Source organism: Leptidea sinapis, chromosome 3, assembly GCF_905404315.1.
Source record: "Leptidea sinapis chromosome 3, ilLepSina1.1, whole genome shotgun sequence".
NCBI lineage: Eukaryota > Metazoa > Arthropoda > Insecta > Lepidoptera > Pieridae > Leptidea > Leptidea sinapis.
Window position 1 is genome coordinate 7,534,752 of NC_066267.1, and position 27,128 is coordinate 7,561,879.

At 35.9% G+C, this 27,128-nt stretch overlaps 1 protein-coding gene across 1 annotated transcript; it reads right to left on the reverse strand.

Moving 5' to 3' along the window:
- Positions 1–297: 297 nt before the first annotated feature.
- Positions 298–27,093, reverse strand: LOC126979421 (uncharacterized). The gene is made up of 11 exons (XM_050828722.1): positions 26,930–27,093; positions 26,786–26,853; positions 25,475–25,584; positions 22,204–22,428; positions 20,379–20,493; positions 12,623–12,683; positions 5,869–5,992; positions 3,884–4,019; positions 3,133–3,285; positions 2,099–2,235; positions 298–646 (listed from the first exon to the last, which is right to left on the reverse strand). Exons 1-11 carry the CDS (start codon positions 27,033–27,035, stop codon positions 373–375), a joined length of 1,509 nt encoding a protein of 502 aa, XP_050684679.1. The 5' UTR covers positions 27,036–27,093; the 3' UTR covers positions 298–372.
- Positions 27,094–27,128: the final 35 nt, after the last annotated feature.

Here is a 27,128-nt window from a genome sequence, read left to right on the forward strand (position 1 = left end):
TCCTGCCATTCCTGAATATATCTCTGAAGAGCCTGACGAGGATCGCGTTTTCTACAGAACCTGATGATTAATATTATTTCAATAAATCAAATTTACAATCTCTAAAATCGTGTCTGATGTTAGTTTTATTTAATACCATTTTAAGGTCAATAAAGTTTATTAATTCATTTGAGAGATAAAATTTGTGTTCACCATGGTCCATGCACCAGAGAAATTAATAAGCATTACTGGCTCATGCTATGGAGCATGCCATTATAAATAGTTAAATACAGAACAAGATTTATCAAAACAAATAAATATATTGTCAAGATTTAATAAGACATTAAAGTATCGTGACAATTTCAAATTCTATTTTTACTTTTCTTCTTATCTTCAAGGTAAGCCTTTCTTCTTTTTCTTTAGCTTTCCTATCTTTTGCCTTCCTATATTGCCTGAGGCTTGAACATTCCCCTCACCACTAGGGCTTAAGTCTTTTTTCATTGAACGGACATGTGTATGAGAATTTTGACAATTTTTGAATTGATGCAATAGATGTTCAGTTAAAACAGTTGATACCTCGTTTAATAAGTGACCACTTATTAAGGCATCTGCAATTAATCTTTCTCCTATACTTTTATTCAACCCCATAATTGAAAACTCCAAATTCCTGGAATGAGGAAATACATGTTACAATATTAAATACTTATACCCCCTTATTCATAATGGTCCGCTAACTTTAAACAGCCGCTTAGGAGTGTTTTTTCTCATTCTGACTTAGGTCAATAGAAGAAGACAGAGTGAGAATTAGCAATGCTTTAAGTTAGCAGACTATTATGAATAAGGGGGATAGTATTTAGATGAAAGTAGGTAATGATTTGCGCGTACATGAATCATTACCTACTTTCGATATTGATAGAGTTGTTGTAAAGAAGAAAACTAAGTTAATAATATTTAGCAGACTTTGGTACACTCAAATCCTTCATGGCAACTCTTTTTCATCATCAAAATCGAAAATTAAACGAGGTGAGAATTTCGCATTCACTATAAAGCAATTTCATGTCGTCAATTGAGACAACTAAATAAAATAGACACTTGCGACGCATTTACATGAAAGTAATTTATGTTCTCGAAATGTATTCCTTTTTCATTTTAATCAAATTATTAACACAACTTCAGAAAACAATGACGTTGAGAGAGAAGAAACAGCAAGAGAAACTCTCCCTGTGTTCTTTTTTGCGCTATTGAATAATAATACTTTTAACAAAATGTTGCACCTACGTAAGACTCTAGAGTAACACTGAACAAGTGAGCCAAGTGAGTAAAAAATGATAAAGTTAAAAAAAATATGCGTGTGACTTTGGAAATATGTCTCAGAAAACATATACATTCCATTGAACAAATACATGCATTTTTCCGGGCAGGTTGATTAATTGTTTCCTTTCATTTCAACCTGCTACCAAAACGAAAGACAGGTAGGTTATTGAAATGAACGATATTATTTGTCAGTGTCAATACTTTTCATACTTTCTTTTATTTCATTAATTACAGCTTTTGCCGTAGCTTGGCAAGCATGTGAATTTAAATTAACAAGCTTTTTGAAACAACTTATTCTAACATAAGAGTGATATCAATCGACAAAGTGTAATTTATCTAAACGCTTTCTAGAAAATTCAGTTTCAACGAACCGAACTTTTAATGAAAATTAATTTACAAAACTCAAAATTTACTTTTTGTTTTGTTTTTTGTATGTATTGTGCATGTACTTACGATGTCTACGTTATCCGACTACCTGCGTTATATGAATCTAAATAAATCTTTGTCGTCTTTGTCATATTTTTCGAACACCTTTTTTTACGGAATAGGAGGACAAACAAGCGTACGGGTCACCTGGTGTTAAGTGATCACCGCCGCCCACAATCTCTTGAAACACCAGAGGAATCACAGGAACGTTGCCGACCTTTAAGGAAGAAGTACGCGCTTATTTTGAAAGTACCCATGTCGTATCGTCCCGGAAACACCACACAAGGAAGTTCATTCCACAGCTGTGTAGTACGTGGAAGAAAGCTCCTTGAAAACCGCACTGTGGAGGACCGCCACACATCCAGATGGATCCACCTACCCCCAATCAACAAAATTTATCGAATGGTCTTTTCCATCAATACCAAACTCTACGTTCATCGTCACATCACTGATCTCAGCAACAAAGGTGTTTACAGTTCGCTCGTCAACGCTCTTGGAGAAGTATTTGCCTTGGACCTGAAAATATACATAGGTACATCAAAAAAAAATATTAAGATACCAACACCAAACATGTATGTTCGCACTCAATACTTTGCTGAAAATACCAAAGGAGGTGGACAAAAAATGTAGGTCTAATAAAAATCTAAGTCATTTAAAAATAGACATCTTCTAGAACAAAGGCTCAGCAGATATGAACAAAAGTTATGGAGGTTTGAAGATATTGTGTAACTACGTCAAAATTGTTTTTGTGTATCTAAATATTGTCTCCAGTAGTTCATATACACAGAAACTTTAAAATAATAATGAATGAGTACATTTCTAAAATTCTTTACCTTTTTGTTATTGTTATTTGTAAGGTTTGGGCACATTTTGTCTATCTCCTTTTGGTTTTGATTTTCATTTTGAAAGGAATTTATTATGTTTTCATGAAATCATATTACAAATGTTCAAGTTAAACAGTTCCCAAATGCCACAGCATTTGAGATTGTAGACCTCAAATTTCCTTCATTTGATTTCATTTGAACTGATTTGATAATTTTAACCAAATTTAAATGACGTGTGGAGTAAGTACCTTATATCTTTTTGAAACATTAAATCGGTTATAGTCCTACAACTTCGTGCACGACCGTCTGACGCGTTGCCCTTTCCGGCAACACCACCGCTTTCATTTAGTACCCCCTCCCCGCCAGCGTCTGTCACCCCGTGGGACGGTCGCGCACGACGTTGTCGAACTATAGAAGCGACCGCGTTTCCGTTCAACAATTACTTTTCTGTTAGTACTGTAATTCCTTAAATATTTTACAAAATAAGATATGATCTGCTTTTTCAAACCAGTTTCCAATCCAACATAGTTACTCGTATTTTCTTACCATCTCTACGCATGTGAACTAGCCCGTTCCATGGTTTACCAACCTGTATAAAATTATATCTTAGACTCTCAGCAATATTTAATGCGTCCAATTTGTAAGCTCCACCATTGTGCCCTGTATAGAGTGTATCCAAACCAAATAATTTAATGTTCTTCAGCATTAATGTTGTTCTTTCACTCCTCCAGCGTTCTTTTTCCTAAAAATTAGAGAAAAAAAAATACTATTAGTACCTATCGATATATGATGTTGCACTTAGTTTGATTAGATTTGATTTTCTGTTAGTCCAATGGACTCTAGGTTTGAAGAGACTTCAACTAGCAAGCGGTCCGAGATTCGAGTGTCCTCCGTAGACGCCCTGCACCTGTGAGTTACATTTTCGGCCTCGGCCGAAAAGCCGTTACGGCTATCAGCACAGAGGAAGTTTTTAGTCAGTAGGCGGTGTTTACACCCGAGCCAATATATGGGCCCCGTTTCGGGGTCTTCAATACGTAAATATATTTTTGTCCTCTCCAAAAAAAGAAGCTATTTGTTATTTATGATTTTTATATGAAACCTCTTATCTATATTTATACAGGGTGTCCCAAAGGTATGGGACATGAAGGGATATGTATAACAAAGTCTTCTTTCAGTAAAATAGCCTACCTTCGATATTTAAGGTACTTTCCCTTCATCTCCCATAACTTTGGGACACCCTGTATAGTAAATCAATCTCATGCGTACTCATGCATATAGTAAAAAATCTGTTCATTAGTAATATAGATACAAAATAAAATCTTGTATACGATAGTATTTACCCAAGCTGTCCACGTTACTTCCAACGGCCTCAAATCTATTACACCCTGATACGTCTGTGCTGTACCTCTGTTTACCTTTTGTGTTATAGTCGTGAGAAAACTTGATATGTACTTAAACAATTTACGTTGCCTTTGCCTGGGGAAAAAGAGCAAGATTATTCTGTGCCTTTAACCTTTGTGCCTAACTTTATTTACTGTGATTAATAAGACTTTAAGATACCAGTTGACAATTATTTCATACTAGCTGATGCCCGCGACTTCGTCCACGTAGATAAAGGTTTTTTTTTTAAATAATGAGCAGTTTGGAATTGAAGATTATCTCATGTGCTATTCCAGATCCATTTCCTGTTTTCGCTCTCGTTCCCAACATTTTATATGAATCTTATTTCGAGGAAGATTTCTATGGCAAACTAAACCTACTATTGGTATAGTTACAGCTCATCGACGTGAATTTATTTTTTTCACAAATCCAGCCATCCAGGGAGCCATGTATAACTTTTAGCTCTAGTCTATCGCTGTACCAAATTTCATCAAAATCGGTTCAGTAGTTCTGGCGTAAAAGCGTAACAAACAAACTTAAAGTCACATTTGTAATATTATTCGTAGGGATTTGGTTTCTGTTTTAATGTATTCTTGAGATTTACGAAATCTGTAAAAATAGTATAAAAGTAGAATCTTAGTACCAAAAATAGTTTCTCCCTGATGTATCGAGAGTGAATGACGTGTGAAGATTGTGATTTTCGTATTCTATGGAGGGTAGGAGTAAGGAGTATCATCTCTTAAAGGAGAAAATCCATAAAAATAAGTTGAAAAGTGTCCAGCTTATGCACTAAATAAGAATTCAAAAAGCTTCCACAGTGGCGCCGCTGTAGGCACAGGGTATGGTGAATGTAGCAATTGTAAACGAATTGAAGTATGCCCAGTTAAAAAAATTAATATTATTGTCGACTAACGTAGGTAAATAGTGAAAATTACTTTGTACAAAAAAAAGTATTGTGTGGTTTTATGAAACCACGGTAAAGTGAAACTTATTTTCACATTAAAGACATTTAACTAAAAATTGTTTGTCATATTTGCTTTTTCCTCGTTGATCAGTTTTTTGGACTCACTAGCTGTTTCGTTGTATACCAAAAGTAAATAAAAGTTTCACTTTAATAGATATCAACATTTACATTAAACACAGACAAAAACAAACAAAATAACGTGAAGCACTGGCGCAAATGAGTAATAGTCTATACACTACACGGTCAGCTGCTGCAAACTATAGGCGCCGCCCGACCGTCAAGCGACATGCAACACACAGACGAAAAAGTTTGAGATGATGTAATAAAAGTTTCACTTTAATAATGTAGTAAATATAACCTTAAAGAATTATTATAGGGAAACGTGCACCTAGAGTGATTAGTATTATTTTCTACTAGCTGACCCGACAGACGTTGTTCTTTATATAATAAATAAAATAATGTTTTTATATGAATTTGTCAATAATATATCATAACATCAAAAATTTGTTCGTAAAATATGCACCCTGCTGTTGTAATGAAATTGTTTCACAGCAGAACTGTCAAACCGTGCGTCAATAAATTCTCTCATAGAAATTATGTACGGATACATCAAAGGAAAAACAAATTTGTTGTTTTTATTTAATTTAGCAGCATTTTCCTATTTATTCACCTTTTAAACCTTCCCTGGACTTCCTCAAATAATTCAAGACCAAAATTTGCCTTATCGGTCCAGCCGTTCTCGAGTTATAGCGAGACTAACGAACAGCAATTCATTTATATATATATATAGATTTGGCGCTTCTTTTAAGATATACCTTGATGCTATATACATTTTGACGGACACTTTCATATACACAGATAATTATGCTTGCCTCTAACCTTCATATCGTTTCGTATTGTCTCCACTCAATATCAAATCAAGTTGTCTAAGCAATTCTAAAAATAGTACAGGGGGAGGCAGATCATCAAAATTGGCCTTACCGATACTTTGTGAGATTGTCGTGAAAGATAACAGTTGTGTTGATGTAGGTCAAGAGTGCTGCCTGCAGCTTTGGTATCAACTCCTGTCGTATCGGCTTCGTTATCAACTTCTCGATCAGCTTACCTTCAGAACGATTTATAATTAATGTTTAGGATTAAGAATATGCTGCCTATGCCTTTAAAATTGAATAATAATAATAAGAGTTTAGGAAAATTTATTGAATTAGGCGTTACTTTGCGGAAATTCATAATTATACAAATGATTTAAGTATTCTTTAGTGTTAATTCCGCCAATATTTGTTTTTAAAACAATTCGACACGTGTTTCGCCTCTACACGAGGCATCCTCAGGACGTGTTGTCTCGCCAAAATCATTTGTCAGTCTCGTGCCAGATTTTGGCGTGACAACACGTCCCGAGGATGCTTCGTGTAGAGGCGAAACACGTGTCAAATTGTTTTAAAAACAAATATTGGCGGAATTAGCACTAAAGAATACTTAAATTATTAATTTGTATAATAAGAGTTTAGTCGAAATGAGGCGTATTTTAATCTTTCAAGGTGAGATTTAAAATACATACTAAATTAAATAACACTAATTTTATTTTATTATTTCAAATAACTACAAAAACGATTTATCAGCAGTATGGGCACAACCCACGGCTTACGATAGTCTTTCCTCTAATTTTTGAAACACATAAATAGGTCTAACTCAAAAAAAAATAGGTAGGTATAAGTAGGTGGGTATCTAATATTGACTGTCCAAAACAAATTTTAATTTCAATCTTCCGCTACTTCGTAAAAGGTTGGGCAAATGAGAAGAAGTAGCAGGAAACTCATTGCCTCTCTTTTAAATTAAGATTTAGATTTTCATCGTTTTACAAATCATTTTAATAACATTATATGTAAAGTGATGCAACAAACATACTCAAACGTCAAATAGTCATTGCCTTACACGAATAAGTCAAAAAAGTAGCTGCATCAACCACACACAAATAAATAAAGGTATTCTGTGAGTATTCATACACTTCCCCCGTTCTCGTTTGGTGAAGACGTGTTTTAAGTTGTGAGCACGCGTTCCGCCGCTTTGCTTAAGCCGACCAAAGATATACCGTTGATATACTGAAGTCTAGAAGTGACATTAAACCAATTATAATGCTTCGTTCCCCGGTAAAATCGTCATCACTAAGTGACCTCACTGAGACAGTCTCAATTAAAGATAAACCTATACACGTTACACGCAAAAGGAAAGCTGAACCCGTCCTAGAAGCAATAGAGACCCTTACAGCAGATATGAATTCTCAATTTTAAAAAATGCGAGAACAATTTACTTCCAAGTTCGATGAACTAAAGATGGAGATGGCGACGCGGGATGCAGCAAATGAAGTAAAATTTCAAGAACTTGCCACTAAAGTAGAAGATCTACAAAAGATAAACAAAAAAAACGTCACTATCATACAATATATGCAGGGACAGTTGGAAAACATTCAAAGGTTGCAGAGGCTGAATCATGTCGAAATACGAAACGTTCCTGTGACTCCAGATGAAGATATACTACAAGTCGTTAAAAGCATTGGATCCAAAATTGAAGAGAGTATCCATGATGGAGACATAAGAACTGCCCACCGTTTACACAACAAAAACAAGGAAAAAATGCATATAATTGCAGAATTTAACAGCAGCACCAAAAAAGAAAAGTTCCTAACATCTTTTAAAAAATACAACAAGGCCCATACAGACAGTAAACTCAACGCAGATGCTATAGGAGTGCCAGGTAAGACTGGTTCCATGATATATATGTCTGAGCTCTTAACACCTAATGCTAAGCAATTGTATTATTAGGCTCGAATGCTGGCAAAAACAGAGAATTATAAATTCTGTTGGGTGAAGAATGGTAAAGTTTTCATTAAGAAAACTGAAGAGTCAACTGCTATCCTCTTACGCAGCACCCAACAGCTGGACTCTCTAAAGGAGACTGGCAATGAGAATATCTTGTGACTAGCCTGTAAATCCAAAACATACGTAGGATATCTAATTACTCAACCTGTCATATATTATAGTTTTATTTATAGTATTAATATAAGTATAGTAGTCTTTACATTTTTTAATATTACACGTTTTAGTATCAATATAAGTATTCACAATATTATGAAAAATATATATCTATACTATGTACAACTCAAGGTCAGATACCCAAATGATAAGATGTTCAGCCATTTAGATGGCACCGAGTACGGTCTCCTCAGCATCCTCTGTATCACAATGGCAGAGGTCTTAATGCCAGCTGATATAACATAATTATGTCCTCAGACGTAGTTGACTTGGCCTTGGACATTGACCATTTGTCAATATCCAAGGCCGTTATTATTGAGAATGCAGAGGAGTGTAATAGGTATTTCACACATGGCAAGAACGACTCACTGACTCTAATGACACAAAATATTAGAAGCATATATAGGAATATTGATGAACTAAATGTTTTGTTAACAAGAATGAAGTTAAGTATTGATATCATCATACTTACAGAGTGCTGGCTTTGTAGTGATAGGACAAACCCAGTGCTTTCTGGATATAAATCGTTCAAGACATCACGACTACTAAATCAAAATGACGGACTAGTGACGTACGTTAAAAGTGAATTGTCTTTTTCAGTAAGCGAGCCCCATCTCATTGAGGCGAACTGTCTGACTCTTACATCTGGTGATACATGCATAATCTGTATCTATAGGCCGCCAGCTTTCAGAGATACAAGCAATTTCATTTCATCATTGGATGCATTATTGATACAGCATAAAATGTATAACAATATAATTATTGTAGGGGACATCAATATAAATATCAGTCCTGATAATATCACTACCAAAGGACAATCGGACGAATTTTTATCCCTAGTTGCTAGCCATGGTATTCTACCAGGACATACATTTTCAACCAGAAACAACAGCTGCTTAGATCACATTTTTCTTAAAACTCGATGTGACAATATTGTGGCTGTTATTAAGACAGACATTACGGATCATGCGTCAGTCCTACTTAACATCTCAAAAACTATTATGCGACATAATATTGAATATAAATCTGTAAAAAGAATTAATTATGAAGCTGCACTAGCAGAGCTACTAACCACGGACTGGAATTTCATTACTGATTCTGCAGATGCTAATATAGCAACGAATATGTTTCTCAGCTACTTAGCAAATGTAATCAAACAACATACTGTCGTAAAGAGAGTTGCAAGCGCTAAAAGAAAAATAAAGCCCTGGATAACCCCAGGGCTAATAAGATCAATCAGGAAGCGAGACAATCTGCATAAAAAGTGTCGAAAAGCTCCTAATAATAATGAATTGCAAAAAACTTACAGACTTTACCGAAACATGTGTAACTCTATCCTCAAAGCAGCCAAACGGAAATACGATAGGCAACTACTAAATAATTCCGTACATAAAACAAAAGATATGTGGGATAATATAAAACGAATTTGCAATTTTGGTAGTGGTAAAACTAACAAATGTAAGGAACTATTAAGCTTATCATCTTCTCCAATCGATTCTGTAAATATTGTAAATAAATACTTCGCCACAGTAGGATCCTCACTTGCAGCAGATATATCTGCTAGTCTCTCAGCAAAGCCAATGGTGGAAAAAGACAATGAAAAATCTACTAAAACTCCTGAATCATCGTTTGCTCTCCTTCTTGTAAATGAATGCGAAATTATCAGCATAATTAATTCACTCAAATCTCAAAGCGCTCCAGGATGGGACGGAATATCAAACGACTTTTATAAAAATACTAAATTTTCTATTTGCAAACCCATTACACACATTTGCAATACTTGTTTCTTGACAGGAGTTTTCCCCACTGCATTGAAAAAATCTATTATATGTCCCATTTATAAAGGTGGAGATAGAGATAGTGCTTCGAACTATCGCCCAATTTCTTTACTTCCTGCACTATCCAAGATTATAGAAAAGATCATAAACAAAAAATTGGTGATATACCTAGAGAGTAAAAACTTGTTATCGAATAATCAGTTTGGTTTCCGGCCCAAAAAATCAACTTTTACCGCAGTAACAAAAATAACATATGATTTAGTTAATAACCTGGATTCAGGTAAAAAATGTTTGGGCGTTTTCCTAGATCTCACGAAGGCATTCGACACTGTCTCTGCTCCCAACCTTTTACATAAACTAGAGCAACCTTACAAACCGCAAACAAGCGGTTAAAATTGACCAATATCTTAGTGACGAGGTCTATGTTGACTGTGGAGTTCCGCAAGGAAGCATACTCGGGCCAACGCTCTTCACTATATATATTAACGAACTCTGTAACATGCAATTACCTAACACTGTCATCTCAACATATGCAGACGACACTGCATTAATATTTTCAGGAAGTACATGGACAGACGTTAAGGAAATAGCAGAAAGAGGGTTATCCAAAGTATCTAATTGGCTAAAACGCAACATTTTGACTTTAAATGTAAATAAAACGAAGTATGTCCCCTTCTCAATTTCAACCAGAAACAATCCTGATCAGGACTATCAGATTAAAATACATTCATGTATGCAATTTCCTGGTCGATCTGACTATTTCAACTGTCCAAATATCCAAAGAGCTGACCATATTAAATACCTAGGAGTCTATCTAGACAGACACTTGAGATGGGACATACATATCGATAACCAGACAAGCAGAATTAGGAAACTAATATATATTTTTAAAAGCTTACGACATGTCGCAGATCCGGAACTTATAAAAAATATTTATGTGTCCCTGGTACAATCGCTATTAATATATTGCCTACCGGTATGGGGAGGAGTCCCGAAATCACACCTAATAAGTATAGAACGGGCCCAAAGATGCATACTTAAAGTAATGTTTTTTAAACGTTTTAGGCATCCCACAAAGCAGCTGTATCGTGAAAATAGGCTAATGAGCGTGAGACAGTTGTATATTTTACATGTGCTTCTATATAAACATAATGAACTCCCATATAACACAATATGCGAACAAATTAAGCAAAAAAGGCTCCGACATAATGTCTGTCAAATACCATCAAACAAAACAAAATTTACTAATAAACAAATCCCTTTCTTATCAAATTCTCTATATAATAAAATAAATAAAGATCTAAATATTTTTGAAATGACCACAAATAAACTCAAACATGAAGTTCAAAACTGGTTTCTAACAAAAGACTATAGAGAAACTGAAGAATTGTTAGAAATTATAACGCAATACATTTAAAATATAACATTACTCTTCTTAGTAAGTAAAACTACTTTAGGATCAATAAATAAAATCCACCTTAAAAAAAATATATATATAGATATATATATATTAATAATATACAACTTATAACTGCATCTTGTCGCATCTAGTAGCTGCTAATACTGTGTTGATTCATGTCGGTATCAACTCACTTATTGTTTTATTGAGGGTACATGTAATTTTAATACAACAGCGAAGTACAATTTATTTTGTGCAATGATTACCATTTTTATTAGAAACTGTGGTAATAATGTAGTGTGTTTGATTATCAATTGGTAGACATCCTGTTATTTAATTAAGTGTTACAAACCAAATATGTGAATCAGGTTAGCTACCTAACTACCCAACTGGCGAAATGGTCTGGGTATGTACCGAAAGTAATTCTGCTTTAATTAAATATCACATTACACGTATCATTTACATTACATCAGTTGACCTAAATAATTAATATACGATATTATTTATTAATAAGTACTTATATTTCAATAGGTTTAGGATACATTTAAACTTCTTTAATTTAAAACTAGGTAATAATTTAGATACCTTACGTTACTAATTAGCAAATAAGCACATATTCTTTTAGAAAAGATTATATCTATCTATATTTCATACATATAAAGAAATATACAATCATATACCTTCACTAGTATGTACGTAATTATCTGGTGGTATACATACCGACCTACATTTTTACTCATTACTACTCATACCTTTAAATTAATTATATACTATATTATATTTCTTATTTATTTTTCCTTTCAAAATTATTAAACTACTACTCATCTTGTGCATTATAATAGTCAGACATACACATTCTTGAACTATGGAATAACAGACCGATACACGGGGAGTACTAATATCCTAAACACAGGGAAACTTAGTTAGGAGTTAGAGCTCAGCCATGTACTAGTAGATTGTTGTCATAATGTAGACTACATACCTACCACTCCAGCAAAATATCAATTTTCTGGGAAGGCACCAGCTTTTATGTCTGCTTCACATAAAACCTACTGTCTGTATGTGCCTAGGTTCTTTAAGAAATCCTAGCAATAAAAACTTCGTACCTACTTGTCTAGATGCACTTACCAAACATAAGTATATAGGCTTCTTAATGTTTGTATCTAAAGGTTGTGATGATGTATAATGTTGTGTAGTAGGTATTATGAGTATGTAGTAGTATGTACATGGCTTTTTTGTATAATACGTTTTTCTTTTGAGACAAAATAAAATATTTGTATTTGTATTTGTATTATTCATAAGATTGCCCATTCATATGCCATATGCAATTCCACAGAGTAGTGATAGTTCTCTACGTGCAATACAAAAGTAAGGTGTACGGATTGCAATACATTTCAGTCGAGCAGATTGAATGTCTGGATCGCAAAATCTAGTTTGTTTCATATATCGATGTTTATATCTCTATTTTCACCCCATTCTACTTTACTACATTATATACTTGATAGATTGCTTATATTTAAAAATCTTACCCTGTTCTTCATCAAAATATGGAGCTATAACTGGCAGATCATGCATTCCAAAAGATGATATCTAAAAAGTTACAAAATATAATTTGACGATCAAAAAATAGCAAAGTTTTTATTTTATTTATGTAGACACTTTGTAGACAAGCTTCCATAACCTTATTTAGTGAGAGATGATGTAAAACATTATCTAAAAATCCCTGAAGATTTGCAAAACCGAGTCGTAGAGACAGCATCTAGTGGTAAGTTATAATTTATTTCCTAGGTCAATATTCTCTATAATTAAATACTATATAAACATTCGTATATTTTGATATTAATTTAAGCTTTTAATACTCGTGTAAAATAGGTATCAAAAATAAATAATTATATTTATTGTACACCTCCGCTCACAAAATTTAATACAAATATTATAATATTTTGATAAGTTGTTGACACAAATCATTTAGTAAAAATTAACTTATACCTAGCTAATAAAAGTAATTTACTAAAAAAACGTGTGAATTTATAATTCTTATACTTTTTTTAAATTGTTTCCAATAGTTTTTCTAATGGTACTGAGGAACAGTGTGACGTCACCAAAATGGCAGCCCCGCGCATTATCAATTTGCATTCATCATAACATCAGAATATAATCGAGTAAGCATAATTTCGCTATCCTAGAATGAGACATTTGCCAAGATGAAGAATTTATTAAGAATTAAGACAAGAAAGAGATAATACTCAAAACTCTTGGGATTCCTATGGTGTAGTTCTTTAACTACTACATCTCTTTAGATGGGCGGTGGTAAGAAATTGGTGCTAATATAACTTAATTTTAAGCGGTAACCGATGTAGTAATTATTACACAAAAGACTGGAGTGACAAAAGGACGCAGGACAAATTTTCTAGCTACTTACTAAAAAAAATACAAAGATTAATCTCTAACATAAGATAAAGGAATCAAATTGTTTATTATATGTTATATTGTATATATATATTATGCTACTAACTAGGCGTTGATACCGCCCACAGTCAAAAAGCATTACAAACAAAATAAAATCAACAAAAGAAGACCGCCCACCGTGACAATGTAAGCAATAAAAAACAAATATGTAATTTCTAAATAACAATAATTTTATTTAAGGGCCTCCTTAATGTGCCATTCTTTGTCTTGACAGTTACTACTCGAGTTACATTGTCGGGTCCAACGTACTTCTCTATGATTTTACCAAATATCCTCTTCGCAGGTGGAATATTATCTTCTTTCAAAATTACAACATCATTTACATTTGGTTCGGGTATTTTCGTATTCCATTTGTATCTATGGCTCAGACTAACCAAATACTTTTTCAACCATCATTTCCAAAAATCACTAACCATTTTTTGACATAATTTCCATCTCTCTACATATGTAAGATTTTGATCAGAAAAATTTTCATCGAAAATATTTAACAAAGGTTCATCTACCAGAAAATGGCCCGGTGTCAAGGGGAGAGGGTCATTGGGGTCGTCACTTAAAATAGTCAAAGGACGCGAATTCAGACACGCTTATATCTGTGAATAAATCGTTGATAGCTCTTCGTAAGTAAGAGTGCTATCACCTATAACTTTCCTTAAATGAATTTTGGCGCTGCCTACCCCTGCTTCCCATAAGCCACCGAAATTTGGGGCGTGTGGAGGTATAAAATGCCATTTGGCAGACTCTAATGTAAGTAATTTCGCAACTTCACCAAGTAATTTAGATTTTGCTTGATCGAACATTTCGCGAAGTTGCTTATCAGCGCCTACAAAATTTGTGCCATTGTCACTGTAGATGTCTTGACAATGGCCACGTCTAGAAGAAAATCTCCTAAAAGACGCAATAAATCCTTTTGCTGTAAGATCCGTTACAGCCTCTAAGTGGATGGAACGAGTAACCATGCAAACAAATAAGCATATATAGCCCTTATTAATTTTTTGCTCCTCGACCAGGTGAAAATCGAATATTGATGGACCAGTATAATCAATCCCCGTAGCCTTGAATGGCTTACTTGGTTTAAGTCGCACTCGAGGAATCTCACCCATTAGCTGTGTCTTAGTCGTTTTAGAATGTCTTAGGCAAGTCACACAACTTCTGAAGTACTTTTTGACTTGATCTCTTGCCCGAATAATCCAATATTTGCCTCTTAGAACATTAAGCATTAAATGTGGTCCACCATGGAGACTTTTAATATGAGCGTCCTTTATTAATAACACTGTAAGATGACTCTTCGCAGGTATTATAAGAGCATGACGCTTGTCGTGCTCACATGGGCTTGATTGATTCGTCCACCAACTCTTAATAGTCCATTCTCATCTAGAATTGGATAAAGAGTGTTAAGTACGCTTTTCTTGGCCACAGATCCATTGTTCTTTAACTGGTGTATCTCATTTCCAAATTCAAGTTCTTGAACTGATTTTATGCAATTTTGTAAAGTAATATCCATTTCTTCTGTAGTAACGAAATCAGGAATCTTTTTCCGTTCCTCTTTTGTCTTCTTCCAGTTAAGAAACCTTCTGCAATATGAAATTACCTTTAACACCCTTGTCAAACTCGAAAACCTTGTCCATAATAATTCTTTTTCCGTAGAATGCGTTACAGTACGAACTGTTATTCGTTCTTCTTCATTAGTCTCTATTGTCTCTGGTTTTTCCTTTCTATAAGTTGGTTGCCATAACCACCTAGTAGCGTTCCACCAGAAAGAATGCATCTTTGACTCTGCAGGTCTAAGTCCTCGTGAAGCACAATCTGAAGGGTTCATCTCAGTTGGTACTTGGCTCCATTGGTCATAATCTAAAATCGTTAGAATATCTGAAACCCGATTACTGACGAATGTAGTCCATTTGCTGGCTCCTCCCTTCAACCATGCCAACACGACAGTCGAGTCGGTCCACGCAAATAAGTTTTGCTTTTGGCATGCTCATGACCTGCGAAATCTCTGACAATAACTTGGCTGCCAAAGCCGCACCGCATAATTCTAATCTTGGAATAGAAAGTTCTCGCTCGATTGGAGCGACTTTGGTTTTAGCTGACAATAAACTGACGTGTACTTGTCCTCGATTATCAGTAAGACGAATGTAAACTGCAGCTGCAAAAGCGGCCCTCGAAGCTTCTGAGAATGCATGCAATTCATGCAATTCTACATTACTTTCTGGTGTATAATGTAGCCACCTAGGAATCATGATAGTTTTGATTTGTCTCAACTCATCTCGGTATTTCATCCATTCGGCTAACAACTCATGTGGCAATGAATCGTCCCAATCCAATTTTGCTTTCCACATCTTTTGCATAATTATCTTGGCTGAAACAACAACGGGAGCAATCCATCCCATTGGATCGTATAACCTGGCGATGTCTGAAAGTACTTGTCTTTTCGTGATCGTTTCCTGTAAGTCTGATAAATTCACCGTGTACTCAAAATTATCTGTCTCTTTATTCCACTGTAGACCCAGGACCTTTAATCTATTATCAGCTTTAATAGGAACTGATGGCTCAACATCCTTCATATCCTTGCCAATGTAATTTAACAACTCTTCGTTGTTACTACTCCACTTTTGAAGTTGAAACTCTCCTGAATTCATGAGCCCATTCATTTGTGTGTATATCTCTTTCGCTTCTGTTATTGTGTCGCATCCTGACATAAGGTCATCAATGTAATAACCCTTCTTTGTAATTTCAGCAGCAATTGGAAATTTGGATTTCTCTTCTTCAGCCAATTTTTGTAGTGTCTTTACTGCAAGATAAGGCGCGCTCGCAGTGCCAAACGTTAAAGTCAACAATCTGTAATGTTGTATTGGCATCTTAGGAACAGGCCTCCATAATATTCTTTGATAATTCGTATCTTGATCTGACACTCGTGTCTGCCTATACATCTTCTCTAAATCAGCACAGACAGCAATGCGATGCGTCCGCCATCTCATTAAGAGGTGTCTCAAATCATGCTGAACTTTTGGTCCAACTAATAGGTCGTCATTTAAAGATACACCGTTAGTTCCTTTTGAAGATGCGTTAAATACAACGCGGACTTTGGTCGTTTGTTTATCCTCTCTCACCACTGCATGGTGAGGAAGGTACACAGCTTTCGGATCATTGATTTCCTCCTCTTTGACTAGAGTCATGTGGTTTAACACAATATATTCATCCAGCACCTTTTTATACTCCTCGTAAAGTGCGGGATTCATCATTAATCTCTTCTCTAAAGCGATAAGTTTTCTCGTTGCAATTTGTTTTGACTGACCGTATTGACAATCAGGGTCGTCACTTTTAAATGCAGCCTTACAACGAACCTTCCTTCTTTGTTTCTAACTGTAGTAGTATCGTACAGCTCATCACATTTTGTTCATCTTTTGTAAGTTTCTTCTGAATAGTGTTTGGTTCAGCCTCGATTTCCCAAAACTTCTTAAGTATCTCATCGTCTGTTATCTGAATATGCATGCTAACGACTTCTTTATTTTCCAACTGCGATTCAGTAGTCACTTTTCCTGATAAGACCAATCCAAAGACCGTATTTTGAGCAATGAGATTTCCTGATAGATTTTTCAACATACCGCTTAGCAACATTTCGCTGTAGACTTCCGCTCCAAGCAGGATATCTATCGTACCTGGCGAAGTGTAACCTGGATCAGCCAATTCCAAATCTTGTAGGATGACCCACTGCGAACTATCTAGTTTTTTATTAGGAAGCATGGAAGTAAGTGACCCTAAAACATATGCACTAACTTGAATAGAAAATTGTGGATTATGACAAGACTCTAGACACAAAGAAACTACATCTCTAATTCTCTTTTGTTCATTTCCCAGACCTGTCACCACACCAATTACAGGCTTGCTTTTAAGACCAAGTAATTGTACGGTTGATCTGGTCACAAAAGATGCTTGTGAGCCTTGGTCAAGTAAAACTCGGACAGAATACTTATTTCCACTACTTGATGTAACCTTTACAATCGCCGTTGCTACGAGCACATCGTAACTCTGAAGTTCTTCTTTAGCGAAGTTTGCTATTACTTTTGTTTCTACCTGTGCTAAATTCGATTGCACTGATTTCTCATTCTTCGAATATTGTGTATTGTATTCTCGCTTTGGAGCCTCGTGTGTAGATCCTTCCCTCTCTATGTGTAACGTAGTATAATGTCTTTTTCCGCATCTTTTACAACTAGTTGATTGCCGACATTTGTATACCATGTGCGACGGAGATAAGCAATTAAAACAAAGTCCTTTCGTTTGCACAAACTCTGTTTTCTCTGTTACTGATTTCTGTTTAAACTTTGTACATTGATGTAGAAGATGTGGCCCCTCGCACATCACACACGCAGCTGTAGTCTCGTTTGATTTTTTGCCTTCAATGGCTGAATGAAATGCTTTCGCTCTCATTACTTGTTTGTAATTCCGCTGAGTTGTTGTTTTTGTGAGATATTTGTTAGTATCAATCGCCTCCAAACTACGGAATCTGGCCTCTAAGAAATCTGTGAATTGGTTCCAAGATGGTAGTTCGTCTGATAAAAGATTGAGGTGATTTTCCCACTGCCTATGCGATTCAATGTCGAGTTTTGACACAACGAAGTAAATAATGATCACGTCCCAAGAATCTGTGGGGATTCCAAGGTTCTTGAGTGCCTTTAAGCAAGAAGATGTTGTATTGAGCAAACTCTTTAAAGCGGCTGCTGATTCGGCATGTATTGCAATATTGATTCTGTGCAAACAATGTTTTGAAAATTGCATTGGAATTGTATCGTTTATTATTATATCGCTTTGTTAACTGCTTCCATGCCTCATGATAGTTTTTCTCGGTGGTAGATAAATTGCGTAACAAATTCTCAACCTCTCCAGACATACTACTTTTCAAATAATGTAGTTTTTGTACCGATGGTAAAGTTTCGTTCGCATGTATTAATGACACAAACATGTCGTAAAATGTTTGCCATTCCTCATATCTACCACTAAACGTTGGCAATTGTATTCTCGGAAGTTGAACGTTACTCGTCGATGGCGACTGTACTTCACTTGTATTTTTGCGGTCGCTTCCATCTGAACTTGATAGAGCGAGTAAATCTCTTCTTAATAACGATTTGTAGATCAAATATTCTTCTTCGAACTCTTCAAATAAATCCTTAGTAAAATAAGTTAAGATTTGATTAATTTTGGATCGACTGCAGATTGCGCTACAATATCTGAATGTCTTCTGTTGAATTTGCACTCAAATCCTCTAACAATTATTGCAATCTTGTTTCAACATAAGTTAATGTGATTCTGTCCTTTGGCGACTTTTTGTAATAAGCATGCGCTTTAACTAGTCTCTCAAATGCGTCATTTTGCTCACTAATTATCTTCTCCATCTTTTACTTTTTTTTTTTTTAATTCAAATGCTCACAAACTTAAAATTTTACAAGTCTTGAATGCTTCAAACGAAATTATTCTAAGTCCATATAATGAAAATCTCGAAAAAAATTACAAGTTCAAGATTGCACAAAATATTCTAAGTTATAAAAATTAAAACAGGAAAATTTTACAAGTCCAAGATTGCTTGTGATTTTTCTAAGTCTTTGAGAAATTATTTAAATTTTTACAAGTTCTCAAATCATTGACTCTGTCACTATTCTATTCACTTCACTGATTACACTATGTTCTTAATACTCACGAACAATTTTACTAAGTCCAGTCCTGAGTTTCGGCACCAATGTTTAAATAAATCAAAGACGGATCTACACTTTACACATTTATTCCTCACTCACACATACAGCAACTACTTGAGAGGGAACAAGAAGCGAGCATAATACTGGTGACCGTAAGCTAACTTTCGGCAGAAATATTGTTAGCATATCTTAATGCTTATCTCTGTGCTCTATGCACCATTTATCGGATGCGATATGAACTAAAAAGACAGCCAGTTTCACGTTCAACAGGCACAGTGAGAGATAATATTTTGTGAGAATTTGTTTAAGGTGATTTTTAGAGCAAACATCTTTTAGCAAATCCTGTGGCAGTTCATTTATGACAGTGGGCACTATCCAGCGTTTTCCTCTTTTCCCATCGTTGTTTTTAATTTTGGGGATAACTAATTTGTCTTTCTTTGACAAACGAGTTTGGTATGTATGCTTTATTTCTATTTTATAATCATTGTCTTGATAGTGTTCAGTCATTATTATTTATTTAACTTTTTTTTCAATTGGTAGGATTTTGCATATTTGGAATAACTTTTCATAATTTTTTTGACACAAATTTATATCTTCAGTTTGCTAGTGATTGGATCGAATACAGAGCTACTTTTCAAGTCCATTGCCTAATATGCAATTATTGCAATCTTTCAACTGTTCTCATTCGTTTGAAGGAGCTGAGTTGACGATACGATATTCGAAGACACAGGTTGGAATCCCGTCGACACAAAAATGGCACAAATAACTACGAGGCCCGTGAACCAGCATTTGATTTCATAATTTTTTGCTTAACTGACAAGCGAACAGCATTGGATGTCTCCTATACCTACTCTTTTCATGGTAAACTATTGCAATATTATTATAACTATCTCTTTTTCACTTATTGCAATAAGTTCGGAGAAAAATAAGATAGTAAGTAAGCTTAAAAGAAGGCGGGGCTTAATATAAATTTATTAAAGAAATATGCATTGAATTTAGTGTTTGAAATTTTGTGTTTTTGGTAAAATTATCTGATATTACAAAATACATTATTTTACCCCAATTTTCCATTAAATCTAACATTTACTATTTAAATATCTTTCTTATAAAGAAATATTGCATTAAGACTCACCTCAATAGAAAATTTACAACGTTCGACCTTAAAAGTGTCGTGCCCTAAACTCACCGACTGACCATTGAGTGTGATGATAGCGTACCCAACCAACATACAATCATCGGCCACAATACTGAAATTGATAAATTATTGGTTAGTGACTTACCGACTGGTCGAGTTGTTTAAAAATGTATTTTCAATTACTTTCTTTTCATTATAGGGAAATTTCATAATAATAATCGGAGACGCCATTAAAGCAGCCACCAGAACGTATAACTCCATGGCCACGACGCCAAGAGAAAACGCCTGAGGAGGAGGATAAATAATAACTTTACTTTTTTTTAATATTATATTTTTAATGGAAATAAGGGGTGAGACGAGCAGGACTCTTATTTTCATTTAAAAAATCACCTTGAGACATAAGGTGCTAAGTCTCATTTGCCCAGCAATTTCACTAGCTACGCCATTCAGACCGAAACATAGTAATGCTTACACATTATTGCTTCTTGGCTGAAATAGGCGCCGTTGTGATACCTATAATCTAGCCAGCATCCGGTGGAAAGGAGCCTCCCACTTATGACTCCAGTGTAGGCTTTTGAGGCCCCTTACGACATATATCAACACTCACCTTAGCCAAATTTGATAACAACCTGTAAATTCAGCATAAGAAATTCATTCTAGTAATGAACTTTTTTTATGGAAAAGGAGGACATACGAACGTATAACCTGGTGTTAAGTGATCACCACTGTCCACATTCTCTTGCAACACCAGAGGAAACACAGGATCGTTCCCGGCCTTTAAGGAAGGTGTACGCACTTTTTTTGAAGAATGTCGTATCGTCCCGGAAACACCGCACAAGGCAGCTCACTCCACAGCTTTGTACTACGTAGAAGAAAGCTCCTTGAAAACCGCACTGTGAAGGACCCCCACCCATCCAGATGGTGGGGATGATATCCTAATTTGTGACGTGTCGTACGAAGGTGGAGTTCGGCGGCAGGAATCAGGTGATACAGCTATTTAGAACACGCCCCGTGATAAATGCGTATAAGACACACAATGAAGCGACGTCTCTACGCAACGCCAAGTGATCCAGCCGTTCACAGAGCACTGGGTCCCGACAATTCGAGCTGCTTTGCGTTGCACGTGGTTCAGTTCCTGAAGATTTTGTTGATATACCACTCAAACTTACTTCTGAGATGCATCGTTTACCACGACGTTTCTCGTTTAGTTTTATGTTAGATTGTAGTCCTTGTTTGTTTTTACAGCGTGGTCCACTTGTATGTCTGTTTCTCATGGACTCTATAGATATCTTACACACTAAAGTCAAAAATAGTGGTACAATAATAGCTATACGGCATTACAAACCAACTTGACATTAGGTTATACCAAGAACATGCAAAATGTTTACAAATAGACCTTTTGCTTGTGATTGGTTTTTCGTACTTATAACATTTCCCGGGTTTATTTCCAAGGCTGCTCGACATTCACAAAACTTCAGAATTATCATTGTATTGACAGTGTTATCAGCGCTATTGGCTATAGTCAACATTTTACATATTCTTGGTTTATTCTCAAGTATAACTTTGTACCAAGTTTATTTGTAAGGCCGTATAATTACTGTAGTACCACTATTTATGACTTTAGTATATTACTATACATTAATTATAATAATATATATATAAATTTCGTTTATTTCAAAGATTTCATATACATTTTAGTGGTTGAGACTTCCTAGTAAGTTGTCTTAATTACATTGGGAATATCTCGCCACTTCCTTAGCGGATACAAAATTCTAATTATTGATCCGTAATAGGTATGGATATATATAGAAACAATACTCACGCCAACTGTCCACGATCATCGACCCTAGGCAGCGCAAAGGGAGAGAAACTCTGTTCCGGCTCACCATTTTGTATGACAGAATAATTTCTGAACATAAAATACTGGCTGTGAATTAACACCTTACTGAGTCCGGCTTCCAACCGGAACGCGTTTGACGCTAAAGCGAATGTTACCTGTGGCATTTCTATGTGTGGCATTTGTATCAGGAAGATATCTCGCAACGCCCTGAAGGAAAATGTTAATTTAAAAAAATTGCTAATAAATCAATACATATGATAAAATTGCTATAAACCTTGTCATTAGTCTGTTTCAACAACCGTACATAGACGACGAAAAAGAATGATTACGAAAATTGCAGTCTACTTGTTACGTGCTTTTGTGCCTGTTTGATATTCGCCATTTTGGCGCTGTTGGCCATGTAGGGAGAGTCTGTGGTACTAAAACTAATGATGACAACCTCAGCAAACATCGATAGATGGTGGGAAACTAGTTACAAAAAATTGTGTACTTTATTACGTTGATTCGTGACGTATAAATAACACTCAAAACGAAATAAATTAATTCAAAATTTAAAAAATACTTCGGAGTATTGTGCGTTCTTTCGCAGCCATTTGTATTATACGTCAAAATTAGTTCTCTGGACGCTCGGGAGTGGCGCTTTAAATAGGCACAAAAAATTCTGGATAGTTAGAATTCCAATTCAAATATTTTTATTCAAAATAGGATTCAAAATCACTTACTGAACGTCAAAAACTACCACCCATTCAAAAGAGACTGCCTCAGACCTGAGAAGAATGGGCGCAAGAAACTCAGCGGGCTCTTTTTTAATATAAAAATATGGATTACAATGGGATATCGTACAATAAACATTTAAAATTAAAGAGCCTGTGGGTGTTCGCTTTATTCCCAGTCCGTGGTGTCATTAAGAAAATCGTTTATGCTATAGTAACCTTTCCCACACAAATATTTTTTAACAATTCTTTTAAATTTCGTAACACATTTTTTTTGTACATTTTCTGGAATCATATTGTAGAAGCATATACATCGCCCCACAAAAGACTTACTAACTCGAACCAACCGAGTAGTCACAGTTTCTTGAAAATTCCTCAATGTGCTTATGAACATACAGAACTTATCAAATATATGGAACAGCCTGTCCGGTGGTATTTTTACAGGTCAGTGCTGCATTTAGTGCTCGACCCACAGTCAGCGCTGACGTCAATCGAGCGAAGCGCATGTCCGTACGCCCGGCTGGCCATGTTGCGTATTATTACTAATTATAAATTAATCAGCGCTGGAACGCTACTTGACAATATGACATTGTCAATATGCGTATCACTCCAGCTAGGTATAAAACTGAATGAACCACATTAATCTAGATGTGGCGTTCAGGTAGATGCTCTTGGGCATCACGGGTTATCATGCCTAAAATCGGCAGGCCGTATTAGTCTTCACGCCAGCATTTCGTCCAAGTTACATCAGTTGGTGTTGGGCTTCTGCTTCGACTGCCGAAGACAGCAAGCGTCGCAAATATGTCGGCCCATAGGGCGCTGAGGCGCGGAGAATGTACAAAGTACTGTCTTCGCGCCTCAATAAGGCTACTGGAAACCCTGGCAGCTATTTCGGTAAACGAATCAGCCTAGCTATCCAACGCGGAAATGCTGCCAGTAGTCTTGGTACGCTTCCAAGTAATGATAGTTTAATTTTATATAGTCATAGTACTGCAAATATAGTTAGAGGATTTGCTTTGATTGAATAAATACATGAGGACAAACGAGCGTACGGGTCACCTGTTGTTAAGTGATCACCGCCGCCCACAATATCTTGCAACACCAGAGGAATCACAGGAGCGTTGCCGGCCTTTAAGGACGTTAGTTACGCGCTTTTTTGAAGGTACCCATGTCGTATCGTCCCTGAAACACCGCACAAGGAAGCTCATTCCACAGCTTTGTAGTACGTGGAAGAAAGCTCCTTGAAAACCGCACTGTGGAGGACCACCACACATCCAGATGGTGAGGATGATATCCTAACTTGTGGCGTGTCGTGCGAAGGTGGAATTCTTCGGCAGGAATCAGGTTAAATAGCTCTTCGGAACACTCCCCGTGATAAATGCGGTAGAAGACACACAATGAAGCGACGTCTCTACGCAACGCCAAGTGATCCAGCCGTTCACAGAGCACTGGGTCCCCGACAATTCGAGCTGCTCTGCGTTGCACGCAGTCAAATGGATCGAGCTGATACTGGGGTGCGCCAGACCAGAGATGACAGCAATACTCCATGTGTGGCCGGACCTGCGCTTTGTACAGCGCTAGTATGTGGGCCAGCTTGAAGTATTGCCGTGCTCTATTAATGACGCCCAGTTTCTTTGAAGCCAATTTGGCTTTGCCTTCCAGATGACCACAAAATTGGCAATCGCTCGAGATTTCGAGACCCAGTATTCCGATACTAGGCGAGGCTTTGAGGGAAGTGTTGTCGAAGAGCGGTGATACGACAAATGGGGGTTTTTTAGTGGTAAACGTGCAAACTTGAGTCTTCTGGGGAATAAATTGGACAAGGTTCAATTTTCCCCACTCCGCGACCTTCTCATGAGAGGACTCGATAGAAGACAAAAGTTTCTCCCGGCACTGGTCGACGATTTCCCGTATCCACGGGCCATGCAGGTCTCTCTCACATCACCAGTGCTGTCGTCTGCATAGCAATGAATGTTGGAGGTGTCCAACATATCATTGATATGCAGAAGAAACAGCGTGGGAGACAGCACACAGCCTTGGGGCACTCCAGCATTCACGGGCTTCGGGTTCGAGCAATATCCGTCGACAACGACCTGTATGCTGCGCACAGTGAGGAAGCTGGAGGTCCACTTGCACAAGCTCTCGGGAAACCCAAATGATGGAAGTTTGGAGAGAAGCGCCTTGTGCCATACACAATCAAAGGCCTTAGCTATATCCAGGCTAACTGCCAGGCCTTCCCCCTTGCTTTCAATAGCCGCAGCCCATCTATGTGTTAGGTATACCAGAAGAATGAGCGAACGTATTTCAGCGCTAAACTGTATGCGTTCATATGTTTTCTTTGTTACAGCTACGCCTGAGCGACGTCAGCGCTGACGAGCAATAAATGCAGCCTAAGACGTAGCTTGTCACACTTAAGTAATAAACCTGACCTGTTTTTATCGGTTGTTTAGCAGCAGGAGGCTATATCTAGACATAAGTATTATCTAAAATTATATTAATAATTATACTTATTATAGAAATAATTTAATTTACAAACTTACACTCCAACCACATTATCCGTGAAGTAGAAACCACTCGCTATTCTCTGTGAGTCTGCAGATTTTCTGATGTAGACGTTCATACCCTCAAAGCCGTAATTTTCTTTTAGGGCCTAAAATAATAATATTATTGATAAAAAAATTAAATAAGTGTATATAAATGTTCAATACTCAGCAAACATCTGTAATGTACTTTCGATCATGTCGATCGTGCATCGGTCGTAAGTAGAATTTTCATGTTGCGCAAAGATAGATCAGCTTTAATTCCATTGACTATGGAGGGTCGAGGTAAAGAGTATCATCTCGTCGGTATTAATTATTATTTATTTATTTTAATTAGTATTTATAGTTTAATTACAATCACAATAATACACACAAATATAAAAAGTAGAACTAAATGTAGTGATTACTTACAAATCAACACAGCATGCACAGAAATAATTAATTTTAGGTATTTTATAGAATAAGTTTGGAATCAAACAGTTTTTTTTAATTAAAAAATTAGTAGGTTGCATAGTTATACACAGTTACATTAATTTTCTAATTATAACATTACCAATGTTGGTGCAAATGGTCTTGCGGAATTTGGCTAAGGAATCAGCAAATATGTCAACATCAGCTACACTATAAGAATTTAAAATTTTACATAATCTAGGGGCTGGGGAATTGGTACCTAGGATCGTTCCACGAAGTGGAGGACACAGTGGAGTAATAGTCTTACGTGGAATTCTTACTGGTACTCTTAGACTAAAATTTAGCAATTCGGGGCAGTCGATAGAGCCGTTCAGTAGTTTATGAGTAAACAGAAGATCCAGACGTTCTCTACGTTCATCCAATGTGGTCATTTTAAAGAAGGCCAGCCTTTCTTTGTAAGAAGAAATTTTCTTGGGTTTACCGACACTAAAAGCCACAAAAATCGCTTCTGAATACGTTCCAGTCTTAGGATATGCGTAGCATAGTGAGGACGCTAGATAACTGAACCATACTCCTAACTAGACTGAAATAAAGGAGCTTTTTTATTTATAAACTTTAAAAGAAAATTGATTTACGTATAACGAGCATTTAAGATGCACGTATACTATGTTTTCTAAATGGGGAAGAAATGTCATTTTTTTATCGAAGTCACACCAAGATCCTTAATAACTTCCAAAATCTCTAAAGTATGTCCTTTTATATGGTATTTGTACGTTACATAGCTCGAATTTCGAGTAAATTTTACTTGTAATTTTGTGGTTTTCTAGAGTCGGTTGAAAAAAAGAATTCAGTGAGCTTCTATCATTTTCTTCTTGTAAATTAATGTTACCATAAACTTACTAATCCAATAGCGTTCTCATAAGACCTTCTATCTTTTTGCCAGTGTTTTTGGAAATCATCGAAATTTGCTAAAACATTCAAAAAATATTAATGCTTCATTTTGAGAGCGTTAATAAAGATTATTTAAAACTCTGTCCCCATTACCGCTTTTGAAATATGCATTAACTTTATTTTGAAACTCCGAGTCAGAGCCAGCCCCAACCACGAAATCTTTTATTAAAACACAAAACAAATAATAAAAGTGAAGCATTTTAATAACTAACTCCGTATTTCATATTTTAATTTACTGTTAGGAAGTGAATTTTTTACTGCCTTTCGTAATTATTTTAACGATTTTCATGTT

Excerpts from the sequence above, each read along its gene's own strand:
- LOC126979421 (XM_050828722.1), bottom strand. The coding sequence starts at position 27,035 with ATGCTTCACTTTTATTATTTGTTTTGTGTTTTAATAAAAGATTTCGTG. Across the intron at positions 4,020-5,868 it reads GACAATCTCACAAAGTATCG|GCAAAGGCAACGTAAATTGT; the intron begins GTAAGGCCAATT and ends CTTTTTCCCCAG. Across the intron at positions 2,236-3,132 it reads TAAGATATAATTTTATACAG|GTCCAAGGCAAATACTTCTC; the intron begins GTTGGTAAACCA and ends GTATATTTTCAG.